This window comes from Staurois parvus, unplaced genomic scaffold (genome assembly GCF_062004578.1).
Source record: "Staurois parvus isolate SC_StPar_1 unplaced genomic scaffold, SC_StPar_1.0 ptg001033l, whole genome shotgun sequence".
NCBI lineage: Eukaryota > Metazoa > Chordata > Amphibia > Anura > Ranidae > Staurois > Staurois parvus.
Window position 1 is genome coordinate 129,099 of NW_028318829.1, and position 16,820 is coordinate 145,918.

At 47.3% G+C, this 16,820-nt stretch overlaps 1 protein-coding gene across 1 annotated transcript; it reads right to left on the bottom strand.

The window, feature by feature from the left end:
* Positions 1–6,044: 6,044 nt before the first annotated feature.
* LOC149441047 (endonuclease domain-containing 1 protein-like) lies at positions 6,045–16,120 on the bottom strand. Its single transcript, XM_089657838.1, has 2 exons — positions 15,810–16,120; positions 6,045–6,715 (listed from the first exon to the last, which is right to left on the bottom strand). Exons 1-2 carry the CDS (start codon positions 16,110–16,112, stop codon positions 6,176–6,178), a joined length of 843 nt encoding a protein of 280 aa, XP_089513964.1. The 5' UTR covers positions 16,113–16,120; the 3' UTR covers positions 6,045–6,175.
* Positions 16,121–16,820: the final 700 nt, after the last annotated feature.

Consider the following 16,820-nt stretch of genomic DNA (forward strand, 5'->3'; position numbering starts at 1 on the left):
ATCCTCTCCGAGGAATGCGATTACTGGCTCTCCGCTCCTCTCCTCTGTCAGCGTGACAGCTCGTGAGGAGAGAAATGCCGATATATATACAGTTGTGTCCAAAATTATTCAACCCCCACTGAAATTGAGTGTTTTGGCCAGTTTGACATTGCTTTTGATCATTCAGTCATCTTGCTTACATTTACATTAAAGAGGCACTTGTAGGTCAGACAAATATAACATAACAGTTATAATGAAATAACCACAAATGTCTTTTCTGTGCTCACAGCATTATCAGTTTTATTCAACCCCCAAGTGACATTCAATCTTAGTACTTAGTACAGCATCCTTTTACAGTTATAACAGCTTTTAAACGTGAAGCATAGCTTGACACAAGTGTCTTGCAGCGATCTACGGGTATCTTCGCCCATTCTTCATGGGCAAAGGCCTCCAGTTCAGTCACATTCTTAGGCTTGCGCACTGCAACTGCTTTCTTTAAGTCCCACCAGAGGTTCTCAATCGGATTTAAGTCTGGTGACTGCGATGGCCACTCCAAAATGTTCCAGCCTTTCCTCTGCAACCATGCTCTAGTGGACTTGGAGGTATGCTTGGGATCATTGTCCTGTTGAAAGGTCCAACGTCTCCCAAGCCTCAGGTGTGTGACGGACTGCATCACGTTTCCATCCAATATCTCCTGGTACTGAAGAGAATTCATGGTACCTTGCACACGCTGAAGCTTCCCTGTACCTGCAGAAGCAAAACAGCCCCAAAGCATGATTGACCCTCCACCATGCTTCACAGTAGGCAAGGTGTTCTTTTCATCATAGGCCTTGTTCTTCCTCCTCCAAACATAGCGTTGATCCATGGGCCCAAACAGTTCTAATTTTGTTTCATCAGTCCACAGAACACTATCCCACAACTTTTGTGGTTTGTCCACATGGCTTTTGGCATACTGCAGTCGACTCTTCTTATTCTTTGGAGACAGCAAGGGGGTACGCCTGGGAGTTCTGGCACGGAGGCCTTCATTACGCAGTGTGCGTCTTATTGTCTGGGCTGAAACTTCTGTACCCACATCTGACAAATCTTTTCTCAGTTCCTCAGCAGTCACACGGGGACTTCTCTCCACTCTACGCTTCAGGTAGCGCACAGCAGTCGAAGTCAGCATCTTCTTTCTGCCACGACCAGGTAGCGTTTCAACAGTGCCCTTTGCCTTGAATTTGCGAATGATGCTTCCTAAGGTGTCTCTTGGTATGTTTAACATCTTTGCAATCTTCTTATAGCCATTGCCCTTCCTGTGAAGAGAAATCACCTCTTCTCTTGTCTTCCTGGACCATTCTCTTGCCTTCACCATGTTTGTAACCACACCAGTAAATGTCTAGAAGGAGCTGAGTATCACAGTCATTTTAAAGCTGCCTAATTGGTGCTTATTATGCTTGATTGCTGCTCGGTGACATCCACAGGTGTTTTCAATACCTGATGGAAAGCACCTGTATGAACCTCTGTTCTTCAGAGTGGTAGTCTTTAAGGGGTTGAATAATTGTGGCAATGAAGAAACCACATAAGAACCATTTACTACTGTATTACATAAACAATTGATGTCATTTTAGTTGCATTTGGGTAGTTACAACGTCCTTGTAGGATTTGATTCTGAATACAATTCCAAATGTACACTATAGTCCCTAAACCCCTTTACAGCATTGGGGGTTGAATAATTTTGGACACAACTGTATATATATACCCGTACACAGACCAGAGCACGGATCTCCCGGCGTGTAGTATATATTATCAGTATATATATATATACCCGTACACAGACCAGAGCACGGATCTCCCAGCGTGTAGTATATATTATCAGTATATATATATATATACCCGTACACAGACCAGAGCACGGATCTCCCAGCGTGTAGTATATATTATCAGTATATATATATATATATACCCGTACACAGACCAGAGCACGGATCTCCCAGCGTGTAGTATATATTATCAGTATATATATATATATACCCGTACACAGACCAGAGCACGGATCTCCCGGCGTGTAGTATATATTATCAGTATATATATATATACCCGTACACAGACCGGAGCACGGATCTCCCGGCGTGTAGTATATATTATCAGTATATATATATATATATACCCGTACACAGACCAGAGCACGGATCTCCCAGCGTGTAGTATATATTATCAGTATATATATATATACCCGTACACAGACCGGAGCACGGATCTCCCAGCGTGTAGTATATATTATCAGTATATATATATATATATACCCGTACACAGACCAGAGCACGGATCTCCTGGTGTGTAGTATATATTATCAGTATATATATATATACCCGTACACAGACCAGAGCACGGATCTCCCAGTGTGTAGTATATATTATCAGTATATATATATATACCCGTACACAGACCAGAGCACGGATCTCCCAGCGTGTAGTATATATTATCAGTATATATATATATATACCCGTACACAGACCAGAGCACGGATCTCCCGGCGTGTGGTATATATTATCAGTATATATATATACCCGTACACAGACCGGAGCACGGATCTCCCGGCGTGTAGTATATATTATCAGTATATATATATATATATACCCGTACACAGACCAGAGCACGGATCTCCCAGCGTGTAGTATATATTATCAGTATATATATATATACCCGTACACAGACCGGAGCACGGATCTCCCAGCGTGTAGTATATATTATCAGTATATATATATATATATACCCGTACACAGACCAGAGCACGGATCTCCTGGTGTGTAGTATATATTATCAGTATATATATATATACCCGTACACAGACCAGAGCACGGATCTCCCAGCGTGTAGTATATATTATCAGTATATATATATATACCCGTACACAGACCAGAGCACGGATCTCCCAGTGTGTAGTATATATTATCAGTATATATATATATACCCGTACACAGACCAGAGCACGGATCTCCCAGCGTGTAGTATGTATTATCAGTATATATATATATACCCGTACACAGACCAGAGCACGGATCTCCCAGCGTGTAGTATATATTATCAGTATATATATATATATACCCGTACACAGACCAGAGCACGGATCTCCCAGCGTGTAGTATATATTATCAGTATATATATATATATACCCGTACACAGACCAGAGCACGGATCTCCCAGCGTGTAGTATATATTATCAGTATATATATACCCGTACACAGACCAGAGCACGGATCTCCCGGCGTGTAGTATATATTATCAGTATATATATATATATATACCCGTACACAGACCAGAGCACGGATCTCCCAGCGTGTAGTATATATTATCAGTATATATATATATACCCGTACACAGAGCAGAGCACGGATCTCCCGGCGTGTAGTATATATTATCAGTATATATATATATATATACCCGTACACAGACCGGAGCACGGATCTCCCGGCGTGTAGTATATATTATATGTGGTCCGTACACCAGATTATTATTTTGTGTGTGTATATATATATATACCCGTACACAGACCAGAGCACGGATCTCCCAGCGTGTAGTATATATTATCAGTATATATATATATATACCCGTACACAGACCAGAGCACGGATCTCCCAGCGTGTAGTATATATTATCAGTATATATATACCCGTACACAGACCAGAGCACGGATCTCCCAGCGTGTAGTATATATTATCAGTATATATATACCCGTACACAGACCAGAGCACGGATCTCCCGGCGTGTAGTATATATTATCAGTATATATATATATATATACCCGTACACAGACCAGAGCACGGATCTCCCAGCGTGTAGTATATATTATCAGTATATATATATATACCCGTACACAGAGCAGAGCACGGATCTCCCGGCGTGTAGTATATATTATCAGTATATATATATATACCCGTACACAGACCGGAGCACGGATCTCCCGGCGTGTAGTATATATTATATGTGGTCCGTACACCAGATTATTATTTTGTGTGTGTATATATATATATACCCGTACACAGACCGGAGCACGGATCTCCCAGCGTGTAGTATATATTATCAGTATATATATATATACCCGTACACAGACCGGAGCACGGATCTCCCGGCGTGTAGTATATATTATATGTGGTCCGTACACCAGATTATTATTTTGTGTGTGTATATACAGTATATATATACCCGTACACAGACCAGAGCACGGATCTCCCAGCATGTAGTATATATTATCAGTATATATATATATATATATATACCCCTGTACGTAGGTCAGTGTTACGGCAGTGTGCACGGAGCAGAGTGTTTTCAGTGGAGCTCCCCATCTGGAGTCCAGTAGCCGTCTTACAATGACATACAGTTGCAAGAAAAAGTATGTGACCCCCTTGGGATTACGTGGAGTTTTGCATGAATTGGGCATAAAATGTGCTCTGAACGTCATCTAAGTCACAACAATAGAAGAACACAGTCTGCTGAACATAATACTACACAAACATTAGATGTTGCCATGGTTTAATTGCACATAACATGTAAACATTCACAGTGCAGGGAGGAAAAAGTATGTGAACCTTTGGACTTAATAACTGGTTGACCCTCCTTTGGCAGCAATAACCTCAACCAAACATTTCCTGTAGTTGCAGATCAGACCTGCACAACGATCTGGAGTCATTTTGGACCACTCCTCTTCACAAAACTGTTTCAGTGTAGCAATATTCTTGGGATGTCTGGTGTGAATCGCTCTCTTAAGGTCATGCCACAGCATTTCAATCGGGTTGAGGTCAGGACTCTGACTGGGCCACTCCAGAAGGCGTATTCTGTGCTGTTGCAGCCATTGTTTTGTTGAATGACTTGTATGCTTTGGGTCCTTATCCTGTTGCATCACCCATCCTCTGCGGAGCTTCAGTTAGCGAACAGATGGTCGTACGTTTTCCTGCAAAATGTCTTGATAAACTCTGGAATTCATTTTCCCATCAATGACAACAATCCGTCCAGGCCCTGAGGCAGCAAAGCAGCCCCAAACCATGATGCTCCTTCCGCCATGTTTCACAGTGGGGATGAGGTTTTGATGTTGGTGTGCTGTGCCTTTTTTTCTCCACACATAGTGTTGTGTGTTCTTCCCAAACAACTCAATCTTGGTTTCATCTGTCCTCAGTATATTCTGCCAGTAGTGCTGTGGAACATCCAGGTGCTCTTTTGCAAACTTCAAATGTGCTGCAATCTTCTTTTTGGACAGCAATGGCTTCCTCCGTGGTGTCCTCCCATGTACTCCATTCTTGTTTCATGTTTTCCTTATTGTAGATGTGTCAACAAAAATGTTAGCATGTGCCAGAGATTTCTGTAGGTCTTTAGCTGACACTCTGGGATTCTTCTTTACCTCATGCAGCATTCTGCGCTGTGCTCTTGCAGTCATTTTTACAGGACGACCACGCCTAGGGAGAGTAGCAACAGTGCTAAACTTTCTCCATTTGTAGACAGTCTGTCTTACCGTGGACACAGGAACATCAAGGCTCAAGGAGATACTTTTGTAACCCTTTCCAGCTTCATGCAAGTCAACAATTCTCGATCGTAGGTCTTCTGAGAGCTCTTTTCTGCGAGGCATGGTTCACATCAGACAGTGCTTCTTGAAACCAGTAAACCCAAAACAGGTGTGTGTGTTTTTTAAGGGCAGGACAGCTGTCAGCAACACATCCAATATCATCACACTGATTGGAGTCAAGGTTGGCTCACTCCTGGCTCCAATCAGCTCTGGGAGAAGTCATTAAGCTAGGGCCTCACATACTTTTTCCTCCCTGCACTGTGAATGTTTACATGTTATGTGCAATTAAACCATGGCAACATCTAATGTTTGTGTAGTATTATGTTCAGCAGACTGTGTTCTTCTATAGTTGTGACTTAGATGATGTTCAGAGCACATTTTATGCCCAATTCATGCAAAACTCCACGTAATCCCAAGGGGTTCACATACTTTTTCTTGCAACTGTATATCGGTTCTGGGTGGAGTGGCCCTTTAACACATGACTTCGAGTCCCACGCTGGAGGACAGGAAACACCAACAAAGAATAAAGAGATGCTTGGAAGGAATTTAATAGAGATGATGACAGAACATAAAGGGGATCCTCATAGGTGGAGTCAGGACATTGTATGATGGGTTACATCATAGAGAACACCCCGCCCCCTCAGACCTCGCCACATGGAAGGATCACTGGCAGCCATCTTTGAACAGCATGACGGATCCTCCGTAGGTTTTGTTCAGAATCTCTTCCAGTTCTGGAATGGTTTTGGTCACCGTATCATATGGACTGGAATTACGGCCCAGTCGTCCTTCCGCTCTCCTCGTGCCGTCTCCGTGAACGCAGCAAAACGCACTCCAGAAGAAGTCCGGCACATTGACGCGATTCCGCAGCCACTTTCCTTCGGTCGGATTGGATCCGGAGATGGTGACGCCACTGAGGATGTGCGTCTGGCTGCATGTGGACAGGATCTTGTCTCGTAGGAAGGTCTCGTAAACATTCCAGCTCCCGCTATTAAAAGTGGATTCTTGGGGCGCCATATTGGTGTAGGTGAATGTGGCGAGCTGGGAATTATAGCTGTGGTGCATGCTGGGATTGACATGTCCACGGGTGAGGCCAGAGTTCCTGTAATCATCGTTCACAGCCTGACTATCTATGACATCCTCCATGCTGATACTCATCGCAGAATTTGACGGCTGCAGCATGTCCTTATGGGAGATTCCCGCCAACTGTGGGGAGAAGAAGAAGAAGACTGAGAAATGCAACCAACCAATCAATGATGGAGAATAAACATGGACTCCAACCAACCAATCAACAATGGAGAGTAAACATGGACTCCAACCAACCAATCAACAATGGAGAATAAACATGGACTCCAACCAACCAATCAACGATGGAGAATAAACATGGACTCCAACCAACCAATCAACAATGGAGAGTAAACATGGACTCCAACCAACCAATCAACAATGGAGAATAAACATGGACTCCAACCAACCAATCAACGATGGAGAATAAACATGGACTCCAACCAACCAATCAACGATGGAGAATAAACATGGACTCCAACCAACCAATCAACAATGGAGAATAAACATGGACTCCAACCAACCAATCAACAATGGAGAATTAACATGGACTCCAACCAACCAATCAACAATGGAGAATAAACATGGACTCCAATCAATGATGGAGAATAAACATGGACTCCAACCAACCAATCAACAATGAAGAATAAACATGGACTCCAACCAACCAATCAACAATGGAGAGTAAACATGGACTCCAATCAACGATGGAGAATAAACATGGACTCCAACCAACCAATCAACGATGGAGAATAAACATGGACTCCAACCAACCAATCAACAATGGAGAATAAACATGGACTCCAACCAACCAATCAACAATGGAGAATAAACATGGACTCCAATCAATGATGGAGAATAAACATGGACTCCAACCAACCAATCAACAATGAAGAATAAACATGGACTCCAACCAACCAATCAACAATGGAGAGTAAACATGGACTCCAATCAACGATGGAGAATAAACATGGACTCCAACCAACCAATCAACAATGGAGAGTAAACATGGACTCCAACCAACCAATCAACAATGGAGAGTAAACATGGACTCCAACCAACCAATCAACAATGGAGAATAAACATGGACTCCAATCAATGATGGAGAATAAACATGGACTCCAACCAACCAATCAACAATGAAGAATAAACATGGACTCCAACCAACCAATTAACAATGGAGAGTAAACATGGACTCCAATCAACGATGGAGAATAAACATGGACTCCAACCAACCAATCAACAATGGAGAGTAAACATGGACTCCAACCAACCAATCAACAATGGAGAATAAACATGGACTCCAACCAACCAATCAACAATGGAGAATAAACATGGACTCCAATCAATGATGGAGAATAAACATGGACTCCAACCAACCAATCAACAATGAAGAATAAACATGGACTCCAACCAACCAATCAACAATGGAGAGTAAACATGGACTCCAATCAACGATGGAGAATAAACATGGACTCCAACCAACCAATCAACGATGGAGAATAAACATGGACTCCAACCAACCAATCAACAATGGAGAATAAACATGGACTCCAACCAACCAATCAACAATGGAGAATTAACATGGACTCCAACCAACCAATCAACAATGGAGAATAAACATGGACTCCAATCAATGATGGAGAATAAACATGGACTCCAACCAACCAATCAACAATGAAGAATAAACATGGACTCCAACCAACCAATCAACAATGGAGAGTAAACATGGACTCCAATCAACGATGGAGAATAAACATGGACTCCAACCAACCAATCAACAATGGAGAGTAAACATGGACTCCAACCAACCAATCAACAATGGAGAGTAAACATGGACTCCAACCAACCAATCAACAATGGAGAATAAACATGGACTCCAATCAATGATGGAGAATAAACATGGACTCCAACCAACCAATCAACAATGAAGAATAAACATGGACTCCAACCAACCAATCAACAATGGAGAGTAAACATGGACTCCAATCAACGATGGAGAATAAACATGGACTCCAACCAACCAATCAACAATGGAGAGTAAACATGGACTCCAACCAACCAATCAACAATGGAGAATAAACATGGACTCCAACCAACCAATCAACAATGAAGAATAAACATGGACTCCAACCAACCAATCAACAATGGAGAATAAACATGGACTCCAACCAACCAATCAACAATGGAGAATAAACATGGACTCCAATCAACGATGGAGAATAAACATGGACTCCAACCAACCAATCAACAATGAAGAATAAACATGGACTCCAACCAACCGATCAACGATGGAGAATAAACATGGACTCCAACCAACCAATCAACGATGGAGAATAAACATGGACTCCAACCAACCAATCAATGATGGAGAATAAACATGGACTCCAACCAACCAATCAACAATGAAGAATAAACATGGACTCCAACCAACCAATCAACGATGGAGAATAAACATGGACTCCAACCAACCAATCAATGATGGAGAATAAACATGGACTCCAACCAACCAATCAACGATGGAGAATAAACATGGACTCCAACCAACCAATCAACGATGGAGAATAAACATGGACTCCAACCAACCAATCAACAATGGAGAATAAACATGGCATGCAACCAACCAATCAACAATGGAGAATAAACATGTGTGACTGGTGTCACTTTGGGTGGGGGGCCCATGGAACACAGCTCACTTTGGGTGGGGGGCCTATGGAACACAGCTCACTTTGGGTGGGGGGCCCATGGAACACAGCTCACTTTGGGTGGGGGGCCCATGGAACACAGCTCACTTTGGGTGGGGGGCCCATGGAACACAGCTCACTTTGGGTGGGGGGCCCATGGAACACAGCTCACTTTGGGTGGGGGGCCCATGGAACACAGCTCACTTTGGAGAGGTGGGGAGACCCCTGTCTCAGCTCCCCATATCCCTTTTATGTGTAAGTCCCCCTGTGCCTGTTAGGGTTGTGGATTGTTTGGTGTCATGTGGTTGCATCCCATTGTTCTATTGTGTGTAGCAAACTATTATGGGATGTATGTGTTTGTGTATTGGCTTGGTGGGGGGTATTTTCGGCAGCCCTCCCTCCTGATGGGACTGTCTGTTGGTGTGTCTCTTGTTGCTAAAGGTAGATTGCCCCGCCCTGTGTCATTATATTGAGTGTATATATCTTGTATCAGTGCTAAAATAAAGTAGTCTATTTCCTGGTTCACTTCAAATATTGGTGTCGTCTAGTTTCGTATGATCAGCGGTGGTGTCAGTGGTCGGTGTTCAGACAGATTGGTGTCGTCTCGTCCTGTATGATCAGCGGTGGTGTCAGTGGTCGGTGTTCAGACAGATTGGTGTCGTCTCGTTCTGTATGATCAGCGGTGGTGTCAGTGGTCGGTGTTCGGACAGATTGGTGTCGTCTAGTTTCGTATGATCAGCGGTGGTGTCATTGGTCGGTGTTCAGACAGATTGGTGTCGTCTCGTCCTGTATGATCAGCGGTGGTGTCAGTGGTCGGTGTTCAGACAGATTGGTGTCGTCTCGTCCTGTATGATCAGCGGTGGTGTCAGTGGTCGGTGTTCGGACAGATTGGTGTCGTCTAGTTTCGTATGATCAGCGGTGGTGTCATTGGTCGGTGTTCAGACAGATTGGTGTCGTCTCGTCCTGTATGATCAGCGGTGGTGTCAGTGGTCGGTGTTCGGACGGCAAAGCGGTATCCTAACGGACATACCCAAGTGCAGTCTGGGGACGGTTCTGTTACATTGGTGGCAAGCGGTGGGATTGTGTTTCCTGACTGCCATGTGGCTGCATCCCATTGTTCTATTATGTGTCTTGTTTGGGAGCAAATTATTATGGGATGTATGTGTTTGTGTATTGGCTTGGTGGGGGGTGTTTCCGGAAGCCCTTCCCCCTAATGGGACGGCCTGCTGATGTGTTTCCTGTCTGGGTGTGTATTGCCCCGCCCTGTGTATATATCTTGTATCTATGTTAAAATAAAGCCGTCTATTTAATGGAATCCTTCAAGTCTGGTGTGTCTCGTCCTGTATGGTCAGCGGTGGTGTCAGTGGATCTGTGTTCAGACAGGGAAGCGGGAGTCTAACGGAAATACCCTAGTGCAGACGGGGTCGGTTCCGTTACATTGGTGCAGTCGGGGTCCGGTTCCGTTACATTGGTGCAGTCTGGGTCGGTTCTGTTACATTGGTGCAGACGGGGTCGGTTCCGTTACATTGGTGCAGTCGGGGTCCGGTTCCGTTACATTGGTGCAGACGGGGTCGGTTCCGTTACATTGGAGCAGTCTGGGTCGGTTCTGTTACATTGGTGCAGTCTGGGTCCGGTTCTGTTACATTGGTGCAGTCTGGGTCCGGTTCTGTTACATTGGAGCAGTCTGGGTCGGTTCTGTTACATTGTTGCAGTCGCGGTCCGGTTCTGTTACATTGGTGCAGTCTGGGTCCGGTTCCGTTACATTGGTGCAGTCTGGGTCAGTTCCGTTACATTGGTGCAGTCTGGGTCCGGTTCCGTTACATTGGTGCAGTCTGGGTCAGTTCCGTTACATTGGTGCAGTCTGGGTCGGTTCCGTTACATTGGTGCAGTCTGGGTCGGTTCCGTTACATTGGTGCAGTCTGGGTCGGTTCCGTTACATTGGTGCAGTCGGGGTCGGTTCCGTTACATCGGTGGCAGCGGTGGGATTTTGCTTCCAAGCTGTGAACACGTCCAAACCACCTCCGGGATCCAAGAGCAGGAAAGGAGACGTCAGTCACCCCAGTGGAGATATGGACCTGGCATCAGAGTTCCCGGAGCTGCTGTGGATCGTTCTTGCACCATACCCCAGGACTGTGTCTGCGGATCAGTACCTGGAGCTCAGGCAGCGGATTTGGGAGATGCTTTGGAGAGGAGCCCTCCAGGCTGCTGGTATGGACAAGGACAAGTGCTATCCAACCCCAGGGGAACGGGCCGGGGACCATCGGAAGTTATGGATGCCATTCCTGGGAGAGCGACCCCAGGAGCAATGGGTGACTGAGTTGGACAGGCTGGTCCAGTAGGAGATAGAGCTGGACAACAGATATCGGGCTCTGCAATGGTACGCAGAGCAGGAATATTAGGGGTGACAACAGAGTGCTCTCCGGAGGGATAGGACTTTGGTGGCCCTGGATTGCTGTGGGAGAGCCTTACAGACCATTTTGTGTTTGGCGATGAAGGAGAACCTACCCTAGAGGACCTGCGAGAAGACAGAGAAGCTATGTTCGGTCTCAGAGGGGTCTCGGAGCTTGAACCAGATCTGGAATACCTGCTGATGAAAGAATTGCATCTGGAAAGGGCATACAGGCAACTGCTAGGACATGTTCAGCAGCATGCCCAAGAATCGGCAGTGGAAATTCCAGAGATTGCCGTCCCCAAACCTGAAGTGCTGACAAAAGGGCCTCCGCCCAGCACTGGTAACATCTTCTGGGTTCCACGGACAGGAGATGGTGAACCCCTATCCTCAGACACCAGTTCCAGAGACTGGGGATTTGATTGACTTTTCTGCTGAGGAGGAACCAGCCGGCACACCTCCCGCAGAAGAACTGGAATCAGGACATGGCGTGGTAGTTTCAGAGGCCCAGGTTGAGAAGGGAGAGGAGGTTGTTGTCCTCCCTCCCCCACAGTCAGCCAGAGTGGAGGAAACTGTTTTCCCTCCCAAGCCAGGATCTGTGCACCAGGGGGACCTTGACGGAGGAATGCCATCCCAGCAGCAGATCCAGTCTGGGAGTGGAGGAAGCCGGCCTCCCTCCCCTACGGTTAGCCGGAGCAGATGTGGGGTCCCCAGCAGAAGTGCTGGCAACAGGACAGAGTGCCGCTGGCCTCTTCCTAGCGACTACAGTCACCACCTGGATACCCCATGGAACACAGCCCCCTTTGGAGAGGTGGGGAGACCCCTGTCTCAGCTCCCCATATCCCTCTTATGTGTAAGTCCCCCTGTGCCTGTTAGGGGTACAGGGTGATCTGTCCTAATATTGGTGGGGGGTTGTGGCATCCCATTGTTCTATTGTGTGTCTTGCTTGGGAGCAAACTATTATGGGATGTATGTGTTTGTGTATTGGCTTGGTGGGGGGTGTCTGCTGATGTGTCTCTTGTTGCTAGATGTGGATTGTCCTGCCCTGTGTCATTATGTAGGGAGGGGGTATTGTCCCGCCCTGTGTCATTATGCAGGGAGGGGGGATTGTCCCGCCCTGAGTCATTATGTAGGGAGGGGGTATTGTCCCGCCCTGTGTCATTATGCAGGGAGGGGGGATTGTCCCGCCCTGTGTCATTATGCAGGGAGGGGGGATTGCCCCGCCCTGTGTCATTATGCAGGGAGGGGGGATTGTCCCGCCCTGTGTCATTATGCAGGGAGGGGGGATTGTCCCGCCCTGTGTCATTATGCAGGGAGGGGGGATTACCCCGCCCTATGTCATTATGCGGGGGGGATTGCCCCGCCCTGCGTCATTATGCAGGGGGGATTGCCCCGCCCTATGTCATTATGCAGGGAGGGGGGATTACCCCGCCCTGTATCATTATGCGGGGGGGATTGCCCCGCCCTGCGTCATTATGCAGGGAGGGGGGATTGCCCCGCCCTGTGTCATTATGCAGGGAGGGGGGATTGTCCCCCGAGTGTATATATCTTGTGTCCGTGTTCAAATAAAGGAGTCACCTCCTGGTTTACTTCAAGTCAGTGTTCGGTGTTTAGGGAAGCGATATTCTAACGGAAGTACTCAGCGCAGGCTGGGGCGGTTCCGTTACATCATGGGATCCAATCAATCAACAATGAAGAATAAACATGGGATCCAACCAACCAATCAATGATGAAGAATCACCCCCTTTATATTACTTCCAGGACTGAGGATAATCGTTGTTTCAATAAGTCGTCACTTTGTGACTTCCTCTATTCACATATCAACAAATGCAAAGAGTCATAACACAATGAAAAGTCATGACTGACCCTCCCACTGCTACATACCGCTCACTGACCTCCGTGCCGCCACATACTGCTCACTGACCACCCTGCCGCTACATACTGCTCACTGACCACCCTGCCGCCACATACTGCTCACTGACCTCCCTGCCGCCACATACCGCTCATTGACCTCCCTGCCGCCACATACTGCTCACTGACCTCCCTGCCGCCACATACTGCTCACTGACCTCCCTGCCGCCACATACTGCTCACTGACCTCCCTGCCACTACATACTGCTCACTGACCTCCCTGCCACTACATACTGCTCACTGACCTCCCTGCCGCCACATACTGCTCACTGACCTCCCTGCCGCCACATACTGCTCACTGACCTCCCTGCCACTACATACTGCTCACTGACCTCCCTGCCACTACATACTGCTCACTGACCTCCCTGCCGCCACATACTGCTCACTGACCTCCCTGCCACTACATACTGCTCACTGACCACCCTGCCGCCACATACTGCTCACTGACCACCCTGCCGCTACATACTGCTCACTGACCTCCCTGCCGCTACATACTGCTCACTGACCTCCCTGCCGCTACATACTGCTCACTGACCTCCCTGCCGCTACATACTGCTCACTGACCACCCTGCCGCCACATACTGCTCACTGACCACCCTGCCGCCACATACTGCTCACTGACCACCCTGCCGCCACATACTGCTCACTGACCTCCCTGCCGCCACATACTGCTCACTGACCACCCTGCCGCCACATACTGCTCACTGACCACCCTGCCGCCACATACTGCTCACTGACCACCCTGCCGCCACATACTGCTCACTGACCTCCCTGCCGCCACATACTGCTCACTGACCACCCTGCCGCCACATACTGCTCACTGACCACCCTGTCGCCACATACTGCTCACTGACCTCCCTGCCGCCACATACTGCTCACTGACCTCCCTGCCGCCACATACTGCTCACTGACCGCCCTGCCGCTACATACTGCTCACTGACCTCCCTGCCGCCACATACTGCTCACTGACCTCCCTGCCGCCACATACTGCTCACTGACCTCCCTGCCACTACATACTGCTCACTGACCACCCTGCCATTACATACTGCTCACTGACCTCCCTGCCGCCACATACTGCTCACTGACCACCCTGCCACTACATACTGCTCACTGAGCACCCTGCCACTACATACTGCTCACTGACCTCCCTGCCGCCACATACTGCTCACTGACCTCCCTGCCGCCACATACTGCTCACTGACTTCCCTGCCACTACATACTGCTCACTGACCACCCTGCCACTACATACTGATCACTGAGCACCCTGCCACTACATACTGCTCACTGACCACCCTGCCACTACATACTGCTCACTGACCTCCCTGCCACTACATACTGCTCACTGACCACCCTGCCACTACATACTGCTCACTGGCCACCCTGCCACTACATACTGCTCACTGAGCACCCTGCCACTACATACTGCTCACTGACCTCCCTGCCACTACATACTGCTCACTGACCACCCTGCCACTACATACTGCTCACTGACCTCCCTGCCACTACATACTGCTCACTGACCTCCCTGCCACTACATACTGCTCACTGACCACTGGTGCACACAACTTTCACCCGGGACTCACACAACTTTCACCCGGGACTCACACAACCTTCACCCGGGACTCACACAACCTTCATCCAGGACTCACACCACCTTCATCCAGGATTCACACAACCTTCACCTGAGATTCAGTTCGGTAAATGTGTGAATCTTGGATGAAAACATTGAACAATAGAGGCCATTACATCATTTCATTTGTAATACTCGCTTCCACGTGTTATCACTGTTGTTCCCAGAATCCTCCTCTCTTACTGGTTTCTTTGGCTCCTCCAGTCGTATTCAGCTATCACTACATTCCATGAAGACCTCCATTATGACTCCACAATTAGGTTCCACTATTACTAGTTCCCTGAAGCCCCCATCCAGATGACTCTGGTCTCTACTCCACCCCCACCCATCATTCTGTACCTCAGACTTCTCTTTTATTAGATATCCATCCTGCTGGAAGATTTCTGTGAAGGACAAGTGTTAGTTCCCGTCTCTCAGTAATACATTCTCTCTCTGTGGGGAGGGGACAAGTCCCAGAAGTATTGGTAGATGTCATGATGAGGATAGATGGGTCTCCAGCTGTCATTGTCTATAGACAACCTTCACCTGACTCTAATCACATTCCACATTCATAGTCATCTCAAGGTGGACATCCCTCCCCCATCAATACATCAAATCTGCTTATGATATCCCCATTCTTACCATGGGCTCCAGATACCAGTTGCTTGAGGAGATATCAGGCCTGGACGTGGTGGAGACCGCCAAGATATATGCGGAGTAGATAGGTACTCGAGCTAAGCGATGGTATAGGGTGGCATAATGATAATCCCCTCCTAGCCGTTGGCAGATATTTGCGGTGACGTTGGAGGACAGCCCCAATGGCTCTTGTCCCCGGTAGAAGAAATTCTGGCAGCTGGGTACATCAGTGAAGTGCTGGAGAACCTCACAAGATGCCCCACCGCAGAACAGCAGGAGAACCAGAGACAGATTCAGAGGAGACATCATTCTACACGAAGGTGTGAAGTCTGGTGGTCACTTTATTCGTGTGAAGGAAATATTAGAACACGTCATGGAGGTCAAACAACAGATGAACAAACAGAACTGGTTCCCATCATCCCTGACCTCCTTTAAAGTGTGAACAGAGAAGAAAAACACAGCAAGTCCTATCAGCAAATAGGATGTCAGGGACTCACCTGTGGCACTCAGCCCTCAATGCCTCAATCTAAAGGGTACCTGCTCCTCTCCTCTGAACCTCTCTGGAATGGTTCTTGGGTTCTGCTGCTTGTTGACTTCCTCTTCCAGATTCTACTGCACTGAGGAGTTCCCTTCAGGGCCTACATGCCCAAATCAACATTCTCTAATAGGCTCTGGAGTCCTGTACTCGGCAGTGGTGTGGCCAAGCATGAACGCATGTTAGCCGGCTTTGCCATGCATCCTGGTTTCTCTAGCTTCCTATTTGGGTGGCCCATTGTAGAGTTTGGGTGGAGCAACTTCTTATCGTGTTCTGGATTGACTTTCTAGTGCCGTGCCTGCTTTGTGTTTCCTGACTCTGGTTCTCACATTTGGCTTGTTTTACCATTGGCAGCAACAATTGGCAACATGTCCTAAGTACACGTCTAGCCCAGTCTAGCCCAGTGTCTGGTACTGCCTCTACCTGGCTGGATTGGGGCCTCTTTAACAATTGGCTGCCAACAATGAGGCCATGTTGGTAAT

Bases quoted from the DNA above. Each gene is read 5' to 3' on its own strand.
- LOC149441047 (XM_089657838.1), bottom strand. From the start codon at position 16,112: ATGATGTCTCCTCTGAATCTGTCTCTGGTTCTCCTGCTGTTCTGCGGT. The intron at 6,716-15,809 runs GTAAGAATGGGG...TTCTCCCCACAG, and splicing joins ACTGGTATCTGGAGCCCATG to TTGGCGGGAATCTCCCATAA.